General features: G+C 48.5%; 6 protein-coding genes and 2 long non-coding RNA genes across 11 annotated transcripts; 4 read left to right on the top strand and 4 right to left on the bottom strand.

Moving 5' to 3' along the window:
• Positions 1 to 247: 247 nt before the first annotated feature.
• Positions 248 to 1,303, top strand: LOC136184461 (dual specificity protein phosphatase 22-B-like). The gene is made up of 7 exons (XM_065971372.1): positions 248 to 275; positions 324 to 357; positions 415 to 497; positions 553 to 602; positions 710 to 754; positions 811 to 840; positions 901 to 1,303. The coding sequence occupies exons 1-7, from the start codon at positions 255 to 257 to the stop codon at positions 1,187 to 1,189; spliced, it is 552 nt and encodes a 183-aa protein (XP_065827444.1). The 5' UTR covers positions 248 to 254; the 3' UTR covers positions 1,190 to 1,303.
• Positions 700 to 2,290, bottom strand: LOC136184447 (GPN-loop GTPase 1-like). The gene has a single exon (XM_065971355.1). It carries the CDS (start codon positions 2,273 to 2,275, stop codon positions 1,262 to 1,264), a length of 1,014 nt encoding a protein of 337 aa, XP_065827427.1. The 5' UTR covers positions 2,276 to 2,290; the 3' UTR covers positions 700 to 1,261.
• LOC136184425 (dual 3',5'-cyclic-AMP and -GMP phosphodiesterase 11-like) lies at positions 1,851 to 5,933 on the top strand. The gene is made up of 20 exons (XM_065971328.1): positions 1,851 to 2,893; positions 2,972 to 3,052; positions 3,115 to 3,204; positions 3,258 to 3,398; positions 3,453 to 3,587; positions 3,645 to 3,692; positions 3,752 to 3,827; positions 3,875 to 3,942; positions 3,989 to 4,081; positions 4,127 to 4,177; positions 4,237 to 4,389; positions 4,455 to 4,562; positions 4,614 to 4,723; positions 4,781 to 4,868; positions 4,916 to 5,016; positions 5,073 to 5,214; positions 5,267 to 5,341; positions 5,404 to 5,487; positions 5,540 to 5,690; positions 5,747 to 5,933. The coding sequence occupies exons 1-20, from the start codon at positions 2,381 to 2,383 to the stop codon at positions 5,836 to 5,838; spliced, it is 2,400 nt and encodes a 799-aa protein (XP_065827400.1). The 5' UTR covers positions 1,851 to 2,380; the 3' UTR covers positions 5,839 to 5,933.
• LOC136184471 (uncharacterized) lies at positions 2,863 to 5,369 on the bottom strand. Of its 2 annotated transcripts, none has more exons than XR_010669363.1 (6): positions 5,257 to 5,369; positions 5,062 to 5,182; positions 4,139 to 4,856; positions 3,976 to 4,084; positions 3,244 to 3,801; positions 2,863 to 3,189 (listed from the first exon to the last, which is right to left on the bottom strand). It is a non-coding gene; the product is annotated as an uncharacterized lncRNA (long non-coding RNA). The 2 variants fall into 2 exon arrangements; XR_010669364.1 differs by lacking the exons at positions 5,062 to 5,182; positions 5,257 to 5,369 and adding an exon at positions 4,894 to 5,027 and having other exon boundaries at positions 4,139 to 4,685; positions 4,737 to 4,843.
• On the bottom strand, positions 5,801 to 17,995 carry LOC136184468 (cleavage and polyadenylation specificity factor subunit 1-like). Its single transcript, XM_065971378.1, is given in 44 exon segments — positions 5,801 to 5,980; positions 6,029 to 6,167; positions 6,227 to 6,356; positions 6,413 to 6,553; positions 6,609 to 6,656; positions 6,715 to 6,781; positions 6,836 to 6,868; positions 6,923 to 7,069; positions 7,119 to 7,271; positions 7,323 to 7,549; positions 7,604 to 7,697; positions 7,750 to 8,019; positions 8,080 to 8,187; positions 8,243 to 8,554; positions 8,622 to 8,733; positions 8,790 to 8,885; positions 8,942 to 9,066; positions 9,127 to 9,335; positions 9,389 to 9,422; positions 9,474 to 9,581; positions 9,654 to 9,728; positions 9,786 to 9,956; positions 10,020 to 10,025; positions 10,084 to 10,152; positions 10,211 to 10,311; positions 10,380 to 10,431; positions 10,488 to 10,522; positions 10,580 to 10,667; positions 10,731 to 10,818; positions 10,873 to 10,966; positions 11,029 to 11,139; positions 11,220 to 11,359; positions 11,416 to 11,562; positions 11,616 to 11,752; positions 11,801 to 11,881; positions 11,935 to 12,062; positions 12,121 to 13,357; positions 13,408 to 13,995; positions 14,062 to 14,553; positions 14,603 to 16,134; positions 16,186 to 16,333; positions 16,396 to 17,155; positions 17,227 to 17,610; positions 17,663 to 17,995. Coding segments are annotated over 37 exon segments (4,284 nt in total). The 5' UTR covers positions 12,281 to 13,357; positions 13,408 to 13,995; positions 14,062 to 14,553; positions 14,603 to 16,134; positions 16,186 to 16,333; positions 16,396 to 17,155; positions 17,227 to 17,610; positions 17,663 to 17,995; the 3' UTR covers positions 5,801 to 5,932.
• Positions 12,316 to 15,313, top strand: LOC136184423 (mitogen-activated protein kinase kinase kinase 9-like). 3 transcript variants are annotated; one of them, XM_065971327.1, is made up of 8 exons: positions 12,316 to 12,418; positions 12,496 to 12,986; positions 13,076 to 13,369; positions 13,435 to 14,025; positions 14,077 to 14,605; positions 14,659 to 14,751; positions 14,801 to 14,920; positions 14,978 to 15,313. In XM_065971327.1, the coding sequence occupies exons 2-8, from the start codon at positions 12,498 to 12,500 to the stop codon at positions 15,211 to 15,213; spliced, it is 2,352 nt and encodes a 783-aa protein (XP_065827399.1). In that variant the 5' UTR covers positions 12,316 to 12,418; positions 12,496 to 12,497; the 3' UTR covers positions 15,214 to 15,313. The 3 variants fall into 3 exon arrangements, with proteins under 3 accessions (XP_065827399.1, XP_065827397.1, XP_065827398.1); XM_065971325.1 differs by having other exon boundaries at positions 14,801 to 15,313; XM_065971326.1 differs by lacking the exon at positions 12,316 to 12,418 and having other exon boundaries at positions 12,483 to 12,986; positions 14,801 to 15,313.
• Positions 17,789 to 19,881, top strand: LOC136184473 (uncharacterized). Its single transcript, XR_010669366.1, has 2 exons — positions 17,789 to 18,369; positions 18,435 to 19,881. It is a non-coding gene; the product is annotated as an uncharacterized lncRNA (long non-coding RNA).
• On the bottom strand, positions 19,535 to 24,829 carry LOC136184414 (general transcription factor 3C polypeptide 1-like). Its single transcript, XM_065971310.1, has 26 exons — positions 24,767 to 24,829; positions 24,558 to 24,707; positions 24,369 to 24,495; positions 24,088 to 24,319; positions 23,860 to 24,024; positions 23,678 to 23,802; positions 23,481 to 23,617; positions 23,335 to 23,426; positions 23,021 to 23,270; positions 22,880 to 22,965; positions 22,688 to 22,819; positions 22,535 to 22,627; positions 22,282 to 22,479; positions 22,138 to 22,229; positions 21,975 to 22,068; positions 21,818 to 21,915; positions 21,677 to 21,767; positions 20,801 to 21,625; positions 20,643 to 20,741; positions 20,476 to 20,583; positions 20,337 to 20,425; positions 20,134 to 20,281; positions 20,030 to 20,083; positions 19,901 to 19,978; positions 19,789 to 19,845; positions 19,535 to 19,739 (listed from the first exon to the last, which is right to left on the bottom strand). Exons 1-26 carry the CDS (start codon positions 24,816 to 24,818, stop codon positions 19,695 to 19,697), a joined length of 3,717 nt encoding a protein of 1,238 aa, XP_065827382.1. The 5' UTR covers positions 24,819 to 24,829; the 3' UTR covers positions 19,535 to 19,694.
• Positions 24,830 to 24,831: the final 2 nt, after the last annotated feature.

The raw sequence follows: 24,831 nt of genomic DNA, 5'->3' as shown, positions 1-24,831 counted from the left end.
GATTCTCATTTTGACCACATGTAAGTTTACGGTCGGACACTTCCACAAGGTGTGTGAATCACGTGTCCTCATCTGCATACAATGAACAATCGATCGTCAGAAACTGCACACGCCAACTATTCACCTACCTTCTATTTCGTTTATAAACAAGAACAAACGATTTTTGTACATTTTTCCGCAAGACGTCACTTCCGCTTTAAGTTAAACCCCGTATAGGATACTAATGTTGAATTCAACTAACTGGTGCTGCAAAAATGGGAAACGGAATGAACAAGGTTCTATCTTTGCTTCTAATGCGTTGACAGATCGTCACCCACCCCTAGATTGTTCCCGGCCTCTTCGTGGGCAGTTGTCGAGGTCGAGTGTGAACACGCTTTAGTAATTATGCAAAAAAACCGGCCTTCTCCTAAATAGACGCGAAAGACGAGCAACAACTGAAGGAGAACAGTATCACGCATGTCGTGTCTCTCCACTCGTCTGCCAAAGAACACTACGATGTAAAGACTCGCTCCGAACTAAAGCATTGAGCCGTTTTTGCATCTGTACTCGCAGTATCTAAAGTACAAGTGCCTCGACGTCGACGACAGTCCCACGGAAGATCTGTAAGTTGCTCTAATTCTTACCTTGCGTGCGTCTTGAGCGGCGTGCCGTCTAATAAATAGAAAGAATATTATTATTATTATTATTATTATTATTACCCTATTATTAGCTCGAAATATTTTCAAGATTGCACGAACTTCATTCACCAAGCCAGGTAACAAAACTCCTCTCAGACCCTATCGCACATCCCTAATACGGTTATATACAAAGGCTCAGCGGTGGGACAGTGCTCGTTCACTGGTAAAAACGCGAGACCCCTTCAGAAAAAAACCCTTTCCCCGCCAATCCTGAATTCTACAGCATTGCCGGAGTATCTCGCGCCGTGACTATAACGTGTGCCTATCTGATGAGTGTCACCCACTTTGGCTGGCCGGAGATACTGGAAGCGGTGCGCTGCGCTCGACCCCAAGCCGGTCCCAATTTTGGCTTTCAAAACCAACTAATGAAATTCTACCAGAACGGCGTCGCGCGCTCGGAAAGGGAACGGCTTAAAGCGCTCTATCCTGACTCAAAGTTCGACGACGACGACGCTCACCTGCAAAAGCTACTGCGAGAGAAGCAAGCTGCAACTACGGATCCAATAGACTAGGAGTGACTTTCTAGTCTCTAGTTTTATATCCCATATGCAAAAACTCCACTTTTAGACTAAATTTAATTAATATCAGTTTTCCCCGCCATCCAAATCTATTTGAAATCCATCTCCCCCAGTAGGAATGGGCCCCTCTCCCTCTCCCTCCTCCGAACCGACTGTCATGGCAACCTCCTCCCCCCGTCCCATATCCCGTCTCAATCGTTCCAACTGTCGCCGTTTCGCCGTCTCCTCGTCGCGATCTCGTTCGCGCTTGAGCCGTTCGATCTGAGGCCGATAGACGGTCTCGTACTCGACGCGCGCCGCGTCGACGGCGCTAAAAAACTCGTCGATGCACGCGCCGCCGAGTGCCGCCGAAACGCCGACGCACGACAAATTCTGATAGAATTCGTCCAAGACGAGCGCCATCGATCGAGCGAGACCCGAAACGTAGGACGTTTCGGCGGCGAGCGCCGCGTGAAATGCGTCGAAATCGCGCATCCATTCGATCGCGAATTTCGGATCGATTACGTCGGTTTTGTTTAGGACTACGACGAAGGGTAGTTTGGTGCGATAAAGTATGCTACACGCGTAGAGCATGTTCGACATGAATGTGACGGGGTTAGCGCAGCGCGGCGTGTCGATTATGTAGGCGACGACGGTGGGAAACGAAGCGGCGAGCGATTCGGTTATGATTGCGCCGCTCGCCGACCACGTGAACACTTCGATTTGTCCCGGCGTGTCGATGAGGACGTGGCGCGCGCGCTCGCGCTGCTGGCGTTCGACGTAGGCGAGAACTTGATCGAATCGCGTTGCGAATAGGTTTAGCGACGTGACGATCGCTCCGTTCGGGCCCATGCTGTAGTCTTTCATTACGGACTTGTAGTCGATCGTGTCGCAGATGTCGATGTTCGCTGGATAGGGGAGTTCGCGCACTGCGGGGTCGAGATTGATTGTGTAGGGCGGCTTGCGACGTTCGTGCAGATGCGCGTTCAAGCGCTGGACGAATGTCGTCTTGCCAGAGCCTGCCATGCCTAGACAGACGATGCAGACGGGTTTGGGATCGCTCTCCGCCGCTGGCGCGGAGCGAGGTGATGCTTCGGCCATCGCGAAACGAACGAGTGTCAGTAAAAGCCCGTATGATGTAAGCCCGGGATTGACGATGCCCATTGTGACGTATGAATACAATTTTGAAATCGAGACAAAACATCCATGGCTGACAGAAAAGGCAGACGCGGAAGTGGCGGCGACTCGGCAGCGCTGCACTCTGTCATTGACATACCGCAGCATCGAATTCACAGCCGCGAATCACAAATGGCTCTTCGACAGAAGAGTGACAGTGACGTATTCATGGAGCTCGTTCGCGACATATCGTCCGATCTGGACGTGACCGTGCTGTCGCACAAAATCCTAACGAACGTCGCCGTTTTGGCGAACGCCGATCGCTGCTCCCTCTTTCTCGTACAAGGAAGCGGCAAGATGAAGTGTCTCGTCGCCAAGCTCTTCGACGTCGTCGAAGGATCGACGGTGGAGGAGACGCAGAATCAAAAAGAAATTCGCATTCCGTGGGGAATGGGAATTGTCGGCTACGTCGCCGAATCGGGAACGGGTATCATTATCGCCGATGCCTATAAAGATCAACGATTTAATCACGACGTCGACATTGCGACGGGATATCGAACCAAAAGCATGATGTCTGAACCGATTATAAGTACAGAAGGAGAGGTGCGATTTCCCCCCTAGCTTAGTTAGTTTTTTAGTCTTGGCTTATATATAACGTTAATTCCCTGCATGCGTATACAGGTAATCGGGGTCGCCCAAGCTATCAATAAAATCGTAACTGAAAAGAGCAAATCCGACGTATTCACGCCGGAAGATCAGAAAGTAAAGAACTTTGGTTAGATTTGCGCAAAGTAATATTCTACGCCCGGGCGCGTGTTGTATAGCTATTCAAAACTTACCTGACGTTTTGCGGAATTTCATTGACGAACGCCCAGCTCTTTGAAAAATCGATGTTTTATCTTCGAAAGAACGAGGTTAGCTAAAGATTTTCGATGATCGCGCGTCTCTATAACACGAAAGTCTTCAGAGTCTTCTCGAAATGGCGCGCGGAATTTTCGAAGAGCAGACGTGTTTGAAAACAAGCGTACACGAAATCTTGGTCGAAGGCTTGGAGCTGATTCCATGCGAACAATGCTCCGTCATGTTATTAGACGAAAACGAAGAAGAGGCGAGGGCTTGTAGAGACAAGTGCAAACTTTTTCAGCAGGCAATTTCTCCTCAGGTGAACTTCAGTCGCATTTTTCAACTGACGCACGAACAGAAGGAGAAGGGAGAGCAGAGCGCGGAGCAAGATAGTCCGGACGAAGTTGTAGGACCATACATTGCAAAGGCTGAAATGGTAGCGAGAACAGGAGAGGTCAGGAGAGACGTTGGCTCTATGAGAACTTGAGGAAGCTTAGCGCTTTCTTTCAAGGCAATCAATGTTTCGGAGTTTGACAACGTTAGTCAGCACTCCTTAGTTGTAAGAACTACTCTGTCAAGTTTGACTGCATGGTTCGCGTACCTTTGTGTGTTCTATAGCTCGAAAAAGACCAGGTCCCAAAGTACGAAAATTTTCTCTGCATCCCAATCTATAACAAAGAGAAAAAAGTTATTGGTATGCCCTTGGACGAAGAACTATAGCTACTGCACAAATTAATTCAGGTGTCATGCAATTTTTTAACAAGATGGGCAGTCACTATTTTGACGAAAAAGACCAGCACGTTTTCGAGGTAAAACAAGCCTGTCTCACGCCGAATACTTACCTGGATCCGGCAGTCATTCGCCGTTTTCTGTGGCCTGGGCATTCACAACGTCATGATGTACGACAAGGTGTGCTCATCGATGGCTCGACGCAACATCGCTCTAGAGGTACTTTTAATAAATACTAATGCAATGCTGAATTTTCTTGCCCAGGTTCTTTCCTACCACGCATCTTCTAGCCTTGAGGAGGCGGTCAAGCACTCGGTCAAACGACTGATACCGAAAGCTAACTTTTCTTCTCATGCTATATTGTTTGTGTCCAGGAGCGCTTTCTGCCTTCGGCGGACGAGTTTGTGGAAAACGTTAGTCGCTTTCCTTTCGACGATCTTGTCCTTTCCGACGACGATACAATTCTGGCGAGCGCTCGCATGTTCGTTGACCTGCACCTGCTCGAGCATTTTCACGTGCAGAGAGTGGTGCGATACCTTTTCGATGCGTGCCGCTGAGAGAGATACTATCATATCTCTTTTGCCCTACTTAGGTTCTTTTTCGGTGGATATCGACCGTGAAGAAAAACTACAGGCAAGTGACGTATCACAACTGGAGACACGCTTTCAACGTTGCCCAGAGCATGTTCGCTATTTTCAAGGTACCACTAATTTCCGCTCTCTTCTCTGTCGATTTCGCTTTCCTTTCCTAGGAAGGACAATACGATCAGAGCCTGAGTCCTCTGGAACAGTTCGTTCTTTTGATAGCCTGTTTTTGCCACGATCTAGATCACCGAGGAACGAATAACACATTTCAAGTCAAGTGAGTAATATACTTGAAACGCAGGAGAATTGTAGTAGGGAAAAAGTGGCGCGTCAGGAGCTCTTCGCCGATCGCTCAACTGTACAGCACGTCGACGATGGAGCACCATCACTTTGACCACTGCATCATGATACTAAATAGCGAGGCAAAGAATAGAAAGCGTCTCGTACCGGACCAAAATTTTTGTCGTAGGGAAATAACGTGCTAGAAGGAATGAACGCGGATCAATACGGCAAAGCAATCAAAATGCTCGAAGCTTGCATCCTAGCAACCGATTTGGCTCTCTATTTTCAGTAGATACGCGAGAGCGACAATAGGAGATACGTATACGTGCGTACCGTTAACGTAGGAAACGAGGGACCTTTCGAGATTTGATTGAAAGCGAAACGTTCGACTGGAACGACGCTAATCATCGTGGTTTGTTGAGGGGAATGCTGATGACTGCCTGCGATCTAGGCGCTATAACGAAACCGTGGAAAGTTCAAAAAAGGGTACGGTCAAAGAAGTGACGTTTGCAAGAGTTGAAGCCTCACTTTTTTTTAGACGGCGGAGTTGGTCGCCTCGGAATTTTTCGAGCAGGGTGACTTGGAAAAATCTCGTCTCAATTTGCAACCTATAGTGATACACAAACGCACGTTGCAATACGGATATTTAGTTAAACACGATTTTTAACTTGACAGCCCATGATGGATAGGCAGAAAAAGGACGAATTGCCCAATATGCAGGTCGGCTTCATCGACGCAATCTGCTTGCCTCTCTACGAGGTAAAACCTGAAAACAAAAGAAAAAACACTTGAATTTTTCATCTCTTACTAGGTTTTTACTGATCACACGCCGTCCCTCAAGCCCCTTTATGACGGCGTCAAACGCAATAGAATCAACTGGAAAAACCTGTCCGAAGGAAAACAGGCCGACGACGAGGAAATGGAAGCAGACGTGACGTCACCTCGAACGACGGTCAGCCAACGTAATTTCTATAGACACCGCCGCCTTTTGTACCATTCGCTATGCGTCCTTGTGCAGAGGCGGGGGAAACGAAAAGCGTCGCGGGGAAAATGAAAGCGTCTCGTCGTCAAAAAAGCAGACAAAGAAGCGTTTATTGCACGTTAGTATAGAACTGTTTATCGATCGATTTTCAAGAAACGATGCGTATGGTGGTGTATGTACGCGGCACGACATGTGCATTTCTTACGTCGACTCGCTTATTAATTAAAACAACGCCGTTCCTTTGTCGACATCCATAAGATCCTGGAGAATCTAAAAAAACCGTAGTCATAGGCGCGAAATAGTCGATAAGGGCTCAACTTGATTGACAGTCGTTCCTATTTGCCTAGCGAAGTCGTTTCTCTCCTTGTAGCTCAGGCTAACGTAGCGCCAGAGAAGATTGCCGTCGAGGACATTCTTACAAGGATTAGACAGCGACTTTTGCTGTGAGTATGGCAACCTGTGTCAAAAAAATCAATGCCACGTAGCGTCATCCAAGTGACTATCAAACACGGTCACCTGAACGCTTTGGGATTGAGTCCCGCAAAATGGGGTATTCCGGTTACCAATTTATTTTGCAACATGAGCAGTCGTCTGTACGTTTTCTCCGGCATTGGGATAAAATAGCCCAGGCCGCCGTCGAGAGTGGCTACGCGGGAAAAACGTTTCGCTTCTTCAAGTGACGCGATTTCTTTTAGGCCTTACCGAACCACGTGATGTGCTTGCCTTTTTTCTCCGCGCCGCTCTTCGCCGGTCCGACGGGCGTGCGAAACATCGCGTTGACGCGACTGCCGAGGTGGAAGTCGGCGCGGGGAAGCAAACGCTGACCACCGACGCTCTCGACGGCTAAAAAATCAAAATAATCGCAATACCTCGCAAATCAAAGACAACGTGCACCCACCTTCGGGGTTATAGTGATAAAGAATCAAATTGCGATCCGAATCGGAAACTAAGGAGAGAACGAATTAAGTAAAGCGTCGTTGAATTGAATTCGCTTTTCGGTTAACCTAAAAAAGCAAGCTGCTTTCCGTCGACGACGTATTCTGCGGTATAGATTTCAAGTTCGCGTAAATCCTAGACTACGCAAGTCAACAAAAACGCTATTGACACGCATTTCACTATTGATACCTTGCTCACCAGAGCCAGCGTCTTGTGCTCTTCCTAATATGGAGACGAATTCGTCAGTCAAGGCTCGTTTTTCGCACTCTCTTTTACCTGATATCTCAACAGAGAGAGACTTTTGGTGACGTCGGCGATGAGCACGAAGTTCTTCAACGTCACGGTCGTGTGTATGTAAAGTTGAGTGTCGATAAACGCCAAGCCGATGATGTCGTTATTTCCCTTGAATTTCCAAACGTAGATCTACGGAAAAAAAATAGAAAACAGCCGCGTCTCGTCTTTCCTCCGTCACCTTCTGGCCAATCGACGTCAACAAATAGCCGTCAACTTGCTCGACGGCGGTCACGGGACCCCTTTGCTCTTTCGAACAAAGTTCCTTTAGCTTGTGTTTCGTCAACGGCTTCCCCGGTTCGGGTACCACTTCGATGACGTCAAAAATCACAATCTAAAGGCGGGGTAAAGGAAAAGACGTCTGGCTTTTTGACTCATAGCTCACTCGTCCGCGACTCGTCACTTCTTCGCCGAACACGGACGTCGTCGCGACGACGAGAAAACCTTTTCGTCCGGATATCGTCTCCTCGCTGTGAAGTCGAAGCGTCTTGAGCGCCGTCGCGTGCTCCCAGTCGTCGAGCTCGAACTGAGCGTTCGGCACCGCTTCCCAATTCAGAGACGAATAGAGCTGAAGGGAGAATTTCTCCATGGTGGGAAAGACGAAGCGATCGTCTGAGAAAAAAAGTCAAATACGAGCGATTGTTTGATGGAGGGAGAGAAAGGCACCTCGATCGACATACTCCACTTCCTCGATGTCGTCGTTATTGAGTCGAGGCTCGGCTCGATTGTCGACTTCTTTGCTTGTAACGACAGCGTAAGTCTGAAGCGAATAGAGTAGAGTGTCTCTTGCTCAAGTTTTCCTCTCCTCTTACCATCGATTCCGGATGATAGGAGATGAATCGCGGAGACGCGCGTAGGGGAACTTTTCGTAGGAGCCACGCGTTGTCGTACGAAAGATGAGTGGGCAGAACGCAGATGCGAAGATCTTCGGCGTGATTGAAATAGAGAAATCCGTCTGGGCAATTGACGTTATTGAACGGCGCAAAGGAGACGATAGGACCGTCGATGGACATCGGATGAAAGCGAAGAGCGCCGCGATGAGTCATAAAAATCCAATGAGGAAAGGCACCGCATACGAAAACCTTAAGAGAGAGAGAGAGACGATTCAATTGCGGGGCGAAAAAGCGCGACAATTGTCGTACCCCAGAATAGCCGGAGACGTTGCCAAATACTCGAAGTTTCGACGCCGTCTGTAGCGATCTTTCTTGAGGCCCCGACGACTTTTCTCGCTGAAGTACTTGGTTGTCGATCTGAGGAAGAGAATCTCGCGCGTGAGAAAGTCGACCTAAAAAACGGACGCGAAACCTTTCGAAATCGAATCTTTAGACGTCCAAGCGGAATCGTTTTTCGACACGGAAACGCTTCGTAGATCAAAAGATCCTGGTCGACGCGTGCCATCAGATGAGGTCTCCCTTTCTCCATTCCCATTCCGATGAGTAGAATTTCGTGAAGAGTTATGTGTTCGTCAGAGCCGCTATACGAGAGAATCGTCGTACGGTCTACGAACTATCGAGAAACGTACCGAAATTCGTCCGATTCGCTGTCCTCCAAAACGTGATTGCCGCGAACGAATTTGTCGACTTTCAATACTTGCTTGAATTCAGGAAGTTGATAAACCTACGTCCCCCCCCCCCACCGTCCAAAAAGCCGGTCAGTCAATCGATCGTAGAATCATCGCCCATACCTCCAGATCGCCCGTCTCGCGACAAGTGACGCACCAGTACGTCGGTTCGGTGCCGGCAACTTTCGGCGGAGCCATTGACGGCGACGACGGCGACGACGACTCGAGTGGAACGCTACGCAAAGATCGAGAAATAATTTTAATCAATATAATCCATTTAATCCATTTCACCTTGACGACTGAGACGGCTTCGCCATGCCCGGAATCAAAGCCTCCGGCGCCGAATCGCCGTATAGAAGTTCGTCTTCGTCGTCCACAGCAACGACACTGAAATTTCACATTTTAGATCATCAAAGTTTTTATTCGCGCGAAGAGATTCGCACGTTGGCGGGGCAGGCTGTTGGGGGAGAGGCGACGGGGCCCGTTCCTGCTTCACAACCACGTCCGATTCGAGCGCGAATAAACCGCTAACGTCCTCGTAGAGACAACAAGCGACGATAGGAGGACCCTACGAAATAAAATAAAAACCACGTCGCCGTCGTCTTGGCAACGGTATCGGTGCTCTTGCTTTGACTAGATTGGGCTTGCTGACGTGAAGGCGAACCGACGGCATGTCGTCGATTTCGACGTCCTCCGCAAATCCGCCGCCGGCCTCTTCACGCAACGTGAGCAAACACAGCGATCCGTCCGACAGCAAGATCACGGCGAACGGATTGACGATCGAACAGCCGACAGCGGTGCTCTCCTCATCCAAAGGCAAATATTCCAGCTGATCAGCTAATAAATAAAAAATTAAATAAATTAATAATTATTTTTATTTGGAGTGGCACCTCCTTCGAGTAGGTAAATTCCAGTTGGACAGACCTGCGAAGAAATTCTATTTATTATTCGTCGCCTTTCTCAACGCTCTCTTACCTGAAGAATATATTTGCTTCCCGCCAAGTTGCCTACGCATATCGTCGCCGATTGCGTGTTGAAGCCACAGTGATCTAATTCCATGATCTCTTGCCCCGTCTGAAGCACCTGGTCGAAAAAAAAAGAAAAGTCAAGAATTTCCCGCTCTACGCTCTCCTCCTCTCTCTCTCTCTCTCTAACCATGCTCGAGTCCGCGCGACTCAAAATGAGAAACGCGTGCTGGTTTGACGCTTCGGCGAGTTCAGCGTCGTCAGACTAATAATAACGAGAGATTGTGTGTTGAATTTTTTATGCATGCGCTTGTACCCACACCTCTTCGGCGGGCATCGACGATTTGACTGTCCACATGTCGACGCAACCGGGCAACTCGAACGCGGTGACGACCTGAGGTCGAACGCTGCGCTGGAGCACGCTCAAGGCGCCGTTCTTGCCGTAGCCGGAACAGCCGACGATTTCCAAGTCCAAATAGCCGTCGGACAAAAACTAGAAGACAGAAGAAAAAAAATAGCCAGAAACAAACGAAAAGGAGACGGGGAAGCAAGAGACCTCTTCCTGAAAAAAAGAAAGAAAACTGTTTAGTCTGCGCAAAGAATATTGCGCGTTTGCGTACCGATAAAAGAGCGGGTTCTCCTACAACTGCCTTGGCAAAGGGAGCGGTATTAGGCAAGCTATCGGCCACCTGGTTTCATAAACATAATGCTCTCTTTCTCTTCGTTTGGAGACGACGTTTTTTTTACCTCAAACGAGTAAGAGGCCAATTCGGTTCCCGAGTGCGTGTCCGATCCGTACACCTCTAACTCCAAATCGTCTAGATCGTCGACGAGAGACGGTCTATTTCCTAGGATTAATAATAGTTTGTCTCTTTCTCTTTTTTTGCTGCGTACTGTACGTCTTTGGGTTTGCTACCTGTCTGTTCTGACAACGATTCGGTTTTTCTTCGCTTTGAACTAGGAGAGTTCTAAAAAAATGAATCTCTCTGTTGGCTAAGTGAAGATCGTTTCCAAGACTTCGTACGTCTTCTGCTTCCGCATCTGCCTTTGGTAGCGATTCTAAAAAGAGAAAACGAGTCGTACGACTTTTCTAGTAAGTCGTCTATGTACCCGTACCGTCTTGACTCTTCTGCGTGTATCGAAGTAGCACAGAATTGCCCAAATGAGAACCAAGAAATAGATAGTCTGTATCGAGAGCGCAAATCTTTTGACAAGGGAGGTTTATTTTTAGGAAAAATCAAACGTATGACTGGGGAAAAGGTCTCACGCATGTCGTTATGACGCTGGCCGCCGCCTTGTCGAAATTGAAGCTTCTCACCGTTCGCATGCTGTCGGCTACCAAGGTAACGACGTAGCTATTTAAATAAAAACATAAAAATAAATCGCGCAATTTTCTTTTGTCCGCTCACATTTCGCCACTTTTGAGAGATATTACCATCCTGTCGTTCGATAGAAAAGCGGCGCAGGCACAGTCGAGTGTAAGACGCACGCCTGGCTGAGGTTCTGATATGAGAAAAAAGCGAAAGAATTTCAAAGAATGCCAGCCAACGTATTTATTCTCTCACTCAGCTGAAACATGGTGCTCTGCTCCGTAATAGAATTAAGAGAAACGCCGCAGGGCGGAATGCTCTGATTGAGATAGAGCAGCGAATTGACTGCCATAATGATCACGCCACCTAGAAAAAATTCAAAATATCTCTTCTACATTTCTATAGCCTGTTTCATATATAATATAGAGTGATTCTATTGTATGTACCAATTGGCTTTGGAACTGCCAACGCTTTGAGACAGTCAAAAGGCAAATTATTCAAAGACCAAATAACGGGATGGACTTTTTGAGTGATGTTCATCGAGATGGCGATGAGAGCACAGGTGTCCTGACGAACAGCGACTCTCCTTTTTTTTAGAAGAGGAGAATCGCATAATACATAGAAAAAATTTTTTCTACACACCCTGGCCACGTTCTGAGCGATTCGAAGAGTATGAGCAACGTTGGTTCGTGATAGCCGTGAAGAAATTGAACATCGATGACGTTGGCAATTCGATCGCTAATCGATTTCAAGTCGATGACATAATGAGGCATTTCATCAAACCCGCATCTACAAAAAAACATTTGGGAACGATACGTTAATTGCCGCGTCGATTCTCTGACCGCGTCAAATCCTGATCGTCCGAAAGTTCTCGTCTGAACGGAAACACGGCCAAGTGGCTTCCAAAAATGAGCATGACGCCACAGCGCTGAATTGGATCGACTCGTATGATTGATTTGGCTTGGATGGAAAGAACTTCCTGCAATGCATCGTGATTTTTGACGTCACTTATAAGTATCACGTCCACCTTATCCACTTCCTCTCTAAAATCGACGAGTTTCACCGTTTTTAGACAGTGAGCGTCCGGATCGTATTCCACCACGGAAAACTATTTATTGGAATGAGCACGTGACTGTTGCTAAGTCGTTCGAAACGCTCTACTTTGGCATCTTCGAAGGACAAGAGCAGCGAATCGCGACTGTTCGATTCCATGCGTACGGATTGAACGCCGTGGAGGATTCCATTTAGATTGTGCTGAAACAGGACTTCGAGCTTCTTTTTTCTCCTCTCTGTCAACGTTCCTATTGTTGTGCACGAGTTCGCTATTTTTTTTACGTGCACGCTCACCAGTGACGGAAGTTCTGCGCGGCTCTCGGAGTCCGTACACCGTTAGAACGGTGCTACCGGCAACGACGAGGTTCTTCTCGTGCGCATCTCCGGTGAGATTGCAGCTCAGGCAGTCGTTCGTCGACGTCGGAGGGAACGTTTGACGCACGAGGCCGTACATTTCGCTACTAGTAGTCGTGTTAGAGCGCGCACAGCCAAATGACGTAGCACCCGAATTACGTCACTGTTTGTGTACTACGGCAAAAAGTGGCATTCTCGGTTCAAGTATCAAACTGTCGGCTCAAAGACTCGATAAAGGGTAGGAATACCAAACCCAAACGGGCAAAGAAGCGACGAACGCCCCCTAATAAATTCCTTCTCATTTTTCTTCTCCAGAAATGGCGTTGGACAGCTTGCGTAGCAATGGAAGCTTCGGCGCAAGCTTTCGCGCAACCGAATGTCCCATCTGTATGTCGGTATTCAATTCGACGCGAACGCCGCTCTCGACGCCGTGCGGCCACACGCTCTGTCGCAACTGCGCACGATCTCTCGCCGACGCCGACGCCGACGACGGCGACGATCGAACGCGCGCGCATTCCTTCGAATGTCCCATGTGTCGCGAACCGATACCGTCCCTATCGAAGCTCAAGATCAACTACGCCTTACTTGACCTAATCAATCAAGTGCGCGAATTGACGCGACCCCGCGAACGCAGCGGCGCCTCCTCTTCCGCCGCCGCTGTCGCCACCGGTGCCGCCTTGTCGGGCCTCGTCTCGCGTTTTCTCAGCATCGACTTCAGCGATCTCGAATTCGACGACATGCTCGATTCGGGCGCGTTCGGCGAAGTCCATCGCGGCCGATGGCTCGGCAACGTCGTCGCAATCAAGGTAATAATAATTAGATTCATTAATTAAAAACAAACAAAATCTCACCTTTTGTTAATTAAATATATCCCCCGGATGAATTTATTTTTCAGGTGATACGGGCGAAGGATCTGTCGCCGGAAGCGATTGAGAGTTTTCATCGTGAAATTGAAGTGATGAACTGCTTGCGTCATCCCAACGTCGTCATGCTGATGGCGGCGTGCAAGCAACCGCCGCGTCTCAGCATTGTCATGGAATTTGTCGGCGGCGGCAGTCTCTATTGGCTCTTGCACGCCGTCCAGTATCGGCTGAAGGACGGCGAGTTGAAGAAACTTGCGCTCGACGTCTGCTCGGGTCTTCAGTATTTGCACAGCATCAATATTATGCATCGTGATCTAAAGAGCAAGGTACAAAAGAGATCCATTACATATACATACATACATACATGTGATTTATTGACCTTTTTCCTCAGAACGTTCTCCTCTCGACTTCGCGACCGCCCGTTGCAAAACTTTGCGACTTTGGCCTGTCTCGAATGCGTCTGGAAAGCGCTACCATGACTGGTCACGTCGGCACTGCCCAGTGGACGGCGCCGGAAATTATCAACGATTCTCACTACACCTTCAAAGCGGATATCTACAGCCTAGGCATGGTCCTACTCGAAATGGGCACTAATAAAGTCCCTTTTCCCGGCATGCATCCCCTTGCCATACTCATGGCCGTCGGCGTGAAGAAAAAATCGCCGCCTATACCGGAATTCGTTAATTTACATTGGGCTAATTTGATACGCGATTGCGTCAAGTGGGAGCCGGTCGAACGACCGCTCGTACTGCGCGTCATCAAGCGGCTAGAGGCGTTTCACGCCATGGAATCGGGGAATAATCTATGCGTCACCGATTTGACACAGGAGCGAGTTGTCGATAGAGTTGAGAGCAAGACTGACGGAGCCTGCGGCTGCGACGAGGATAAGAGAGACGCGGCAGCAGCGAATGAGGATTCTCAATTGATTGCCGACTTCGTCTTGGCAGCGCAGCTGCAGGAAGAAGAAAACAAAGGGCTAGAGGCGAGTGCAAGAGATTGAGTTTTGTGTGCGCTTTACCTTTCTCTGTTTTAGGATTTGACTTCGCGTGATTCGTTGCTTGCGAAACAGTTGTCCTTCATCGAGGCGGCCAAAGTCGATCGAGGCGTTGCGCGCGTTGATGTCAGCAAGGGCATTCCGTTTAATCCGAAACAAGAAATCGTGGCGGCAATTAAAAATCACTTTGCTCAAACTGAGAAATTGAGTAAAGATCCCCCAGCGCCACCGCCGCCGCCACCACCGCCACCGCTGCCAGTAGCAGCAGAGAAAAGGAAAAGTAGGCAATGGGTTGAATATGAGCCAGGTAGCAAGCCGGGAAATGCGGTGCCGTGGGGAGAAAGTGAGCCAATGCTTTCGTCGCTGGTTCGACAACCCAGCAGACCGTTGGCTTTTGAGTCAAACGGCAGGGTGCAAGGTTCTCCAAAATTGAAGGAGCCTGAAAACGCCGCCGCCGCCGCCGCCGCCGTCACAGACGCCTATTCTGAGTCTGAGACAAAACAAAGTGACGCTGATCTAGCGGAAAAAAGTTTTGAGGTCGGACCAGAGAAGGATCAAACTAAACCTGGTAAGGAGACGCGTTCAATTCCTGTGACGTCAAATTTCGCGTTTCTCCACCAGGTTTCATTACCCGAAGCTTGCGACGAATGTCTGAAGTGTTCCAAAGATCTCCTCAGAAGGAAACTACTGGGGAGCAGAGTCCAGATGGCGGAGGTATCAGTCGTATGCATTCCTATGACGACTTTCAGTTCTTTCCTTTTAGAATCTCATCCTCGTTTTCGCTTTCGTGATAAAACGCGCCGATCGCCTCCCTTCTGTGTTGAGGGCAGTGCTTTTATGAGAGTTGTCGCTAGTCTAAAGTCAATGATACCGGACAAAGAAGGTAGGACTCGATTATATGAATTTCTCTCTGGCCTTGATTGGACTTGGGGGGAGATAGTTTTATGGAATGGCCCAGCCGATAAAAATGCCCTTCTTTCCAAAACGCTGTCGCTTCCGTCAAATCTCAACAAAAACAAGGCGAGATCGACTGGAGATGTAAGCGAGGATGCTGAAGCGACTGGCTTCGTACGAGAAAATTCGACTCCATCTCGTGGAAACGACGACGAGAGGCCGGTATCCGGTCGAAATCGAGGATGGACGTTAGGCACTGAGAGTCGCGAGAGCGAAGTTTAATAATAGTCAATTGCAGATATTTTTAGAAAACGAGGCGTTTTTTTATGATTTACCTGGCGCAGGTTTTTTTTTCCGGCAAGGAATTTAGAAACTGTACTGGAGAACTCAGAAAGGGGTCCCAGCGAGAAAATAGGCCAACTGTCGGGGCGAACGTCATGCACATTCAGTCTTTCGTTTTCCTTTCGCCTTGTTTGCCGTCTGGTCCGAATTGTCGACTAGCTGGAGGGGAAGCCATGCACGATCCGTTGTACAGTGTCCGTTCTACCTCCGAGCCGCGGAAAAATGATCGATCGTCGCAGATTAGGCACTGCAGACTACTCGAATCAACTGCGTAGCCGAGTAAAGTAGCGGTCGATCGATCGAGAACGGCACGGGAACTTGAAGGACGTGTCTCAGCGAACAGATCCGCCATTTTTCTAAGCTAACGTGCTAGCTGGCGCGTAGGACTACGCGTACTCCAGTAATGATAATCTACGCGAAACGGTAAGACGAACCGTGAAGAAAAGGCGGCCACGAGGCATCATCCGCCATCTTGGGATCACTGAGTCACTGCCAAAAATAAACTGCTGACCGTTCATATTATGCAATAGATAGTGAAACCTGTAATCCAAACCGGTTTGCGTTTGACGCCTGTAGAGTTTGACGAATGAGAGCGCTAGATGGACACCACGTGACCCCGACGGACCAATCAGCGCGCTGGGCGGAGCTACACGGTTCAAAAGCGAAGCGCACACCGATTCTCCTTCAGTTGCGGCCGAGGGTGGATGCGTCGCGGAGCAATCTGCGTCTCGTTCTTGACGGACTGGCTCGGGGGAAGACAAAAGGCAAGTCCTGGGTTGTTGTTTCAGCGTGGCCCACGGATTAATCCCGTGCCGGAGCCCGTAGGCAGGGCGATGGGGGGCTTCGGCCTCGGTTTACGCACTGGGTAGAAAGATCGCTTAGGTCTTATTGTTGCCAATAAGCACGGCTCACGCTAGGCTCGAGTGAGTACGGCTTAGAGGGGGTGTTCAAAAATGGCCTGGTTGCCGGCACTTGTCTCACCCGATGGCACGATTAGACCGACGATGATCTGGCCCAGGAGACTTCGACTTGGGCATTGCACTGCCTTTCCTGTCGACTCCTACAAACAGCAGTCAGCCGCTCTCCACTTCGCAAGCGCCGGTTCTTCCCAGGAAGACATACCGAAGCGTTTGGTACCAGCGCGCCGGGGGACTCGGTATATGGGGCCGACTCTTCATCCAGGCGGGTACTGACTGGGGTGGCCGAGGACGTCGTGACTCGCCCACAATTTTTGGAACGGGTGGCCATCGCTTGCGGTGGCTGCCTTGAGCTACGAAGCGTCCGAACCTCCCCGCGGTGTAGCTCGGGTAGCGCTAATACGGACGCCAACGAAAAAGGTACGTACAACGGCTATTTGACAGAATACTAACTTCTTTTTTTTTAGGTTGGAGCCAACAGATTAACTCAAAGGATGCTCGTCGTCCGAATCGAAAGCAGCGTCGAAGTTGAAGACTTTTCCGTAAGCATTTTTGTAGCGTAGTGCATATAAAAAATAAAATGAATTGAACTGAGCAATTCTTGGCGTCTTTCTCTACGAATTCGCGCGGGGCGTACTGTACACGGCGAGGCATTGGTCTGCTATCAAGGAGTTCAGCTCGTGATCGGCGTCGTCGTCGTGAAAAGTCTGTTAGGAGTTCGATTAGAAAGGGAAAGGCGTTTTAGGTTTAGTTTACGAGGTATTGTATATACAGACAAGATAGGCAAAACAAAAACATCAAATCTCTCTAACGGCCGCCACCACTTCCTAACATGTACATGCGCGTTTAGGACACGTCTGTGTCCGGTCCTTCACATAATAAATACAAGGCACTTAATTCTGAGGAAAATCCGGAAGCGATGTGGACTCCAGCTTGCTCGCCTGTTGTCCTTTCTGTATCCGTGGCTGCAAGAGAAAAATAGGCAAAGAGTCTCTCACGCGTTACAAAAACAAGCGAGGGGGGGTATCCACAGTACCATGGAATCGACGTCCGTTACGATGATCGCCGGACGCGATACTTGCAAGGCAGGAAGTGTCTTCCCTCGCAACAGAGGCGAGAGCTTGGCTTTTTCCTTCGGTTTTTCCTCCGGCTCCGGCAGAGACGATCGTTGCGGCAGTGGTTCCAACTTCCGCACGGCGAGAGGACTTCGCACCAAAACATTGTTACTTTCCACCGCCCCCGTCTTCCTCGATCGCGGAAACGAATTCGATCGACCCTTCACTTTCTGGCTGATCGTCTCGAAACTGACTGGCAGCGGAAAGGTGACCTTTCGGCGAACAGCGCCAGGACTCGCCGACGAAGGGCGTGACGCGTCGTCGGAGCGAGGCGAGATTCGCGGCAAAGCGAAATCGTCGACACACTAACGAGAAACGTCGCTAGAGAAAACGCCGTTGGCTCAAAAGGCGACTTGCCTTGTTCGAAAAGCCTTGCCGTCGATCGGCGTGCGCCGATATATCGATATTGGGACCTGCGACTTTGGCTGCAGCCATGCGGGGTGCAAACTAGAATGCGCAGTAGGCGCTGCGCTCGATGCGGAGTCTAGCTCTGTACTGTAAAGAACGCGTAACAACACTGTGACGTTATCCGCTAACGTAATCATAAATGCGTGTTATGGGAAAACGATACGCCAATCGACGTCATTTGTACCCTGTCGTCATGGCAATGGGTAATCGTCCACGCGCAAAACCCCGCAAATCGACGCGGAAAGTAAACGATCGCAGAAGCCCCCTCTACGGATGGACTAAGTTGTTAGGGATTGGGAAAGAAGTTCGATGCAATTCGAGCGGGCGAAGTAGTGTTCCTCATTGCGTGGGCTATCAGCTGAAAAAAGAGACCCTGCGGTCAAGAGAGCGGTTTCGTTTAGATGCTGTTAGCTGATTGCGTACCTGGAAGTGAAAGACCAACGTGGGTGGAAAAGAGCGTCGATGGTCCTTCCGGTCGTAGGCGGCGACACGTGATGCAATCAGACAAGCGGAGAATCTTGCGAGAACAAAATGCAGAGAAAAAAAACGCTGGAAGATAGCGTTTTCTTACCGATATAAGATCGTCTAGAGCGGTGGGACAGATGAACGACTTGATATCTTCAAGCAACTGCTTCTAATGAAAAAAAGTCCAGGAGGTAATTCAATTGATTCAATACGACGTCACCTTCGATATTCCCGGTTTCTCCATGATTTTGTTCAGCACCGTCCGCAAATGGACGCCGAAGCTTTTCTTATTCAAACTCCCGACGCACGTCAGCCAAGGTCGTACGTTCATCCACCTAGAAAATCAATAAAAACCTCGAAAAACCTACCTATATATTGCTTGCCTTTTCTCTTGACTCTCTGAACCTTCAGGCGATTTTTCCGCATCAATTGGAATCATCCATATTCTAGCGTGCTCGTGAGCGACGAGAAGAGGCAACTCGAAGCCGACCTTGTTTATCTAGAAAAAAAAACGAAGGAGAGTCAATCATAGAAACTCGAATTTTTCTACGTACTAGTCCAAAATTCAACAACGATTGGACGAGATCGTCAAGGGTTAATGAAGAGCGCTCCAGCGTTTCACATCCGCGCAGATTATCCTAAATTGCTTGCATAACGAATCAAATTTCTATTAGTTCTACTTACGCTAAGAGCACTGGGATCTATTCCTTTCCAATTTCGCTGTCGAATTTGCTCGAAAACAAACAAAGCAGCGTCGATGTCCTTTTCTTCCCACTGGAGACGTTCCCTGCAAATTCGAGCGTAAGCATCCGTATCTGGACACCAATGCGAAACGCCGAAATTCGACTCGTCGCCTCCGGCCTCTTCACGACGCTCGCGAGGCTTCGGAAATTCGTCTTCGCCGTCGCGACGACTGTCCACTCTCACCAAACAATTATTGAGTCGCGAATTTTCCGATACGCCCATCTCTTCTTGCAGCGACAGAGACAGAAATTTCTGCCCGCGCTCCTGTGCCGCCTCGTCGTCGTCGTCGTCGTCGTCTTCATCATCGTCGGACACGGGACCAAGCGACTTGGATGTCGCCGCCCCACTCGAAGACTCGATGTCTTCAAAGAGTCGATCTGGAAACTGAACGTCAACGTCAACCTGAAAGAAAAAAAAAACGATGCAAAGGAAAAAAAATAAATGTGGCGTTTCTCGCATACGTCGGGACTTAGAAGCTGATTAACAAGAAATGCTACAGCAGCCGAATCGAGTTTGCTAAAGTCAAGAGCCGCAGTCTGCGCAACCGAATTTTCTCCTGTCTCATCTACAGCCACGGTGACAAGAGACACCCACCGGCTACTATTGCAGTACCTTGACTATTTTCCCTTGATTCCATTTTCTGTAGCGACTTCATTGACAAATTTTTGCCAAGGGCAAATACGCTCTCGTCGTATGACGTCGTAAATTTTCTCAAGTGGCTACAGTTTGAACGTGTGTGAGCACACCCGCCGGCGCCGCGTAGTCCTAAGCCTTACTTCACTGTAAAAACGTGGTTGCCTCTTTCGCTCCGTCTCTTCTACAAAGGCCGATACATAATAATGACAATAGTAAATAAATGTTTTTACGTCTTTCGTCAGAACTCCTTTTTTTAGTAAACTTTCTGTCACTTTTTGCAAATGATCCTGTCAAAAAGAAAGGTTCTAATCTTGCCTCCTCTCGATTTTTTGACTTTTTTACGTCGGGAAAAGATGTCAACACTTTGAAACATTGATACCGCGTATAGTCAGGAGACTCCTCTTGAAACCCTTTCGTACTCTAAATAGTCAGTCGAAGGCAACGCTAATAAACGACCCTAACAACACCTACCATTATAAAATTGGAGAGAACCGTCTTGCTGACACTAGCAGGAGTATCCGTGACCTAAGGAAAAAATCATTATACCGTCGTATAAGAAGAATCATTCTGCTGACAGGAAGTCCTTCTTTGGCCGGCTCCTTATCAATGTCGTACGTTTCTCTCAATTCGGCATAAGAGTCCGGTAAGACTGGGAAAGAGCGAGCGCTAGTCGAGGCGCCGTCTTCGCCCGACGGAGTCAACTCGCCGCTCTTATCTTGAGACCTACAAGTGTCAGATTAGAAATTCGGACATTCCTACGAATAAAACCCGCTTTCACCTAAGTTTTTTCTTCTGTTTTTTAACCAATTCCTTAAAGAGAATCAAGCAGTCCTCTTCCGTCATTGCAAATTGTTCCAATGCCGGTTTCTGCGCGCGAAGTATAAACGTAAAAGCCAAGAAGTATCGTCGTCATTCACCTCGACGAACTCCAGCTCTCTCAGCGTCAATTTATAGGCAAGGGGCTGCGCTTTCATCACTTGACAAACGTTCCGCTGTATGGCATAAGACGTCTTATTCGACGAAACCTAGAATACGAACACCGTCCTCCTATAATTCCAACGCGAAAACGAAAAACTACACTCACGCTTCCAGTCAACTCCCGAAAAATATTTCGCAAAGCGATCCATTTGAAATCGATCCCCCGTTTCTTCAAATATTCCCGAACGGCAGCAAACACAACAAGCTACGCAGAAAGAAAGAAAGTCGAGACGCTTCACGCGCAACTGGACGCGCTCATCTCACCATGCGTTCTTCAAACTTGCTAAATCGTACTCGTTTTCCAACGGACCTCGCCTTCGACCACGCCTCGTAGTCGACCGTGTCCCTCCACGGCTTCACCTTTGACTTTAATTCAGCGTTCTTATCCGACGTCTTCTTCTTCTTCTCCTTCGACGCTTTCCCGCGTCTCGTTCCGGCGACAGCTCTCTTTCGTCTCGCTAATCCCAAACCGCCGGGCTTGCCCACGGGACCGAATTTCGTCGTCGGAGCGACAGTCAACGCTACTCGAATCGTTCTTTTCGCTGCCACCTTCTTCTTCTTCGTCGTCGTCGTCGTCGTCGTCGTCGTCGTCGTCGTCGTCGTCGTCGTCGTCGTCGTCGTCGTCGCCGCTCTCGCCTTTATCGCCAATTCGTTTGACGGCGGTGCGGTCGTCGTTTTGACCGTGAGAACTGCGTCGGCGGCGATGCTCTCTACGGTGAAACCGCTCGCCCAATTGCGCGCCAAGTGAGCGAACAATTGCCACGGGAGACCGGCGACTCCAACCAAGTCGTCTTCAGTTAGTTTATCGAAATCGATTGGTTCGACGAAGGGGCTATGCCCGGGCCGTCGTTGCAATAGAGTCGTGATCATTTCCTCCTCGTCGGCGCGGCGAACTTTGCGTCGATTGAGTGGCGTCCGCGAACACTGGAGCTCCAACTCGGCCCAGTAACGAGTAACTGCCTCGATCGTGTCAAATTTATATGTCAATTGAGGAAAATGACGGATTTCCGACCATCGGTAGCTGCTATAAGCGGGAGATGCGTTCACCGTGTTCACAAGAACAGCGGACGTCGAAAGTGTGATTAAAGACTGCATGGGGGACAAAATAAAGACTTTGAAGTGTACATATAAATATTCTACCTTGGAAAGGTTATCCTGATTGCGAGCCACTTCGACGAGGTTCATCGCTTCGAGAATGCAAAGGACGTCGAGAGTGACGGCGAGGTATCGTCTAGAATGCGATAGCGAATTCTGAAAAAAAAAGATATATAATATGTATACCTTCGACCGAATAGTCTGTGTCTCAATCCTATAGGCAAATTTCCCACGGGAGTGCGAACTTTCTCCGCATCTTGCCAATACACGGCACCCAGGTCGTTCTAATAAAGAAAAAATAAGAGATTCTTTTTTTCTTGGCAAATGATTATTTTTTTTTAACCTGCTTTGGAATTCCGACGACGTAACCAAATATTTTAAACGGCATTAACAGTAAAACTTTCGACAGAGTAAGACAGTGAGAATTATCGGCTTGACTGCATCATAAAAAAAAAGAAGAAAAAACTACAGCGAAATCTTTTGGCTTTTTTCCGCCGCCGCCTCACCCGTCGCCGGCAGACAACTGCAAAAGACGCCAAACGTAACGATGGAGAAGCTGAGCCCGACTCATTTTAGGCAAAGCCACTACAGACGATGTCTGCAGAGAAACAAAAATCGCGCCACGAAAAGAAAGAAAAAAGTTTAAATACCCGAATAGGGACAACATCTGATTGGTTGTCGCCATGCATCGCGCTGATCATCTTGCCCTGAATCCACTCGGGTGGCACGCAAAGATTCGAATACGTCTCCTCGTCGACTAAACTCGAAACGCAATCGTCGACGTCCATATCCTTTTTCTTTTTCTTCGTCGGCTCGTTCTCCGCGTCCCCGTCGAGTTTTCGCTTCTTCTGCCGACACGACGACGGTAAAAAGTAAAACGCGCGCGAAACGTACGGAGTCTACCGTCTGGCGTCTGCACAATAGACGATAACTCTCGATAAATGATTGAAAAACGCTATTCGTCGAGTCGACGTCCTTTTGCACGTACAGTACGACCTAGAGTCGAGCCCTGAAATCGCGTCCCCCAAGTACGACTTCTCGTTTTTTTTCGCTCACTTGTCTTCCTTCCAAGTTTGTCGCCACTTTCTTAATTTTGTCGTTTTCTACCAAAGCGTGCAAAATTCTACTGACGGATTTTTTGTCCACTCGATACGGTCTCCCGTCTTCCGTTTCCGCCTTCGCCAAAGCCTAAAAAGAAAACGTGCGCTGGGATAATTTATAAATAAGCTATATCGCGCTTCAACTGACACTTTTCACTCGAACCAGACTATCGACTTTGACCGTTTCCAAGTGATTCAAAATCCACTGTTTTCGTCTATCCGTTAGAGAAATCTCTACAGGAAAAAAAACACATCAATACAGATACTATTAATTAATAATTTAACTTACGTTTATCTTTCAACGGCGTAGCGGGCTGTGGCTTCGACTCATCGCTTTCCCGTACCTCTTCTTCTTCTTTTCCTTCTTCGTCTCTCTTCTCTTCCTGTTTTATTTCCTCGTGTCCTATGGCAACGTAGCGCCCCGTCTGAGTTCTTCCTTGATCTTCCATGAAGACTCTCGTCAATTTTTGCCGGTTCAACGTCTTCATCAACGCTCTCGCACCCAACGTCGAAATTCCCAAACCAGCCGAAATCAATTCCTAGTAGAAAACTCGACTAAAAAAAACCACAATCCCTAATCTCCTAAACACGCAGTTCAATTACACTCTGAGACATTCCTCTCTCTCCCCGCGCCGCAATCAGCCTGTACGTCTGCGCGAGAAGAGGAGACCCGGAGAGCTCTCCCTGCAATTCCCCTAATAGACGTCCCCATAAAAAAAAACGACTACTCGTGGTTCGATTTTATTTACATTCTCGAACGTAAAGGCGACCTGAATCCGCCGTCTCATCCTTTTCCTCCTCTTCCTCCTCGTCGTCGTCGCTACCGTCGTCGTTCTCCTTGTCAAGAATAGCCGTCACTTCAGCGTACGGCTTCGCAAGAGCAAGCCTAGATCATTTTTTTCAGATGCTAAGGAGATCATTTTTTCTTTTTTTTTTATTAACGTACTTGTAGACTTTTTGGAGCACTTCGGCTTTCCGACCCTCCGTGTGCGTGACAACGCGTTTGATAATACCGCGATCTTCCAACGCTTGTCTGAGCCGACGAAACCTCTGATCAGTATCAGGCAACTTCTAAATAATAATAACAATAATAATAATAATAGTAATAAATATGTTATTGTCTCGTACGAGGTGCTTTCGTATTAGACTATAGGAAGCCATCTTCTGAGGACGCGCTTCTAAAAGTTCGCAGAGTCGTTTTTTCTGTCGAAGAACATGTCCCGGTCCGCGTTTCACGAAGAAACGCGTCAAATGAGCCAAACTCAACATAGAACAAGCAGAATTAAAAACAAACTATACAGGAAAAAAAAGCAAATTAAAAAACGAAGAAGAAGAAGAAGAGACGGGAATTATTACCTGGCACTTTATCAGTTTCATTTGCTTCAGCGCTACGACGGTCGAGTGAACTTCCTTTCCTATTATCTTGCTCAACGCCGGACGCAACATGCCGTTCCGTCGAGATTGCCCAATCGCTTCCAAAACGCAATATTCGACGTCGAATAAGCGCAGAGTGGGATCGACAAAGTTCCCATACAAGACAGCGTCTCGCAGTTCCTGACTAGCAACAATAACGAGCCTGTCATCCCACCTGAAGACAGAGACTTATTCTAATCTCAAAATGATAAATTTTGACTCGCTTTTCTTCGGCTTGAGCCAATGTAAGACGATCCGTTGAACGAACGATCTCGTTCACTTTCTTTCGCGTTTCGAAGTCGCTGCAGAGACCTCTGCACGGCGGATCGGATTGGCTCACAATTTTTAATTCTGGGTCAGATTTTTATTTTTTTTTCTCTTGTCGATCGATCGATCGCGTTTCTACGGCTTGCCGGTTGCTCGCGGCGTCGTCGTTTCGTAGAAGTCGACGCTTGTGCTCGCTTCGACGATGGCGTTCCACGCGAGCTCCTTCGACGCGTCGTCGACGCTTTCGGCGTCGATTCGCCTTCGTAGGACGCTCCATAAGCTCGGCAATGACACGCCTGCCACGAGCGAGAACATTTACTCGCGTTCGCTTTAAATTTTTGCGGTTTGCACTCGCCTTGGAGTCCTTCTAGAGCGATTTCTTCTAAGCACTCGTCGATTGACGCCATTAGGAACGCACGT

The sequence above is a fragment of the Oscarella lobularis genome, chromosome 3 (assembly GCF_947507565.1).
Source record: "Oscarella lobularis chromosome 3, ooOscLobu1.1, whole genome shotgun sequence".
In the NCBI taxonomy this organism is placed as follows: Eukaryota; Metazoa; Porifera; class Homoscleromorpha; order Homosclerophorida; family Oscarellidae; genus Oscarella; species Oscarella lobularis.
The sequence above is the reverse complement of the archived record's forward strand: the minus strand, read 5'-3'. Positions and strand labels throughout refer to the sequence as shown.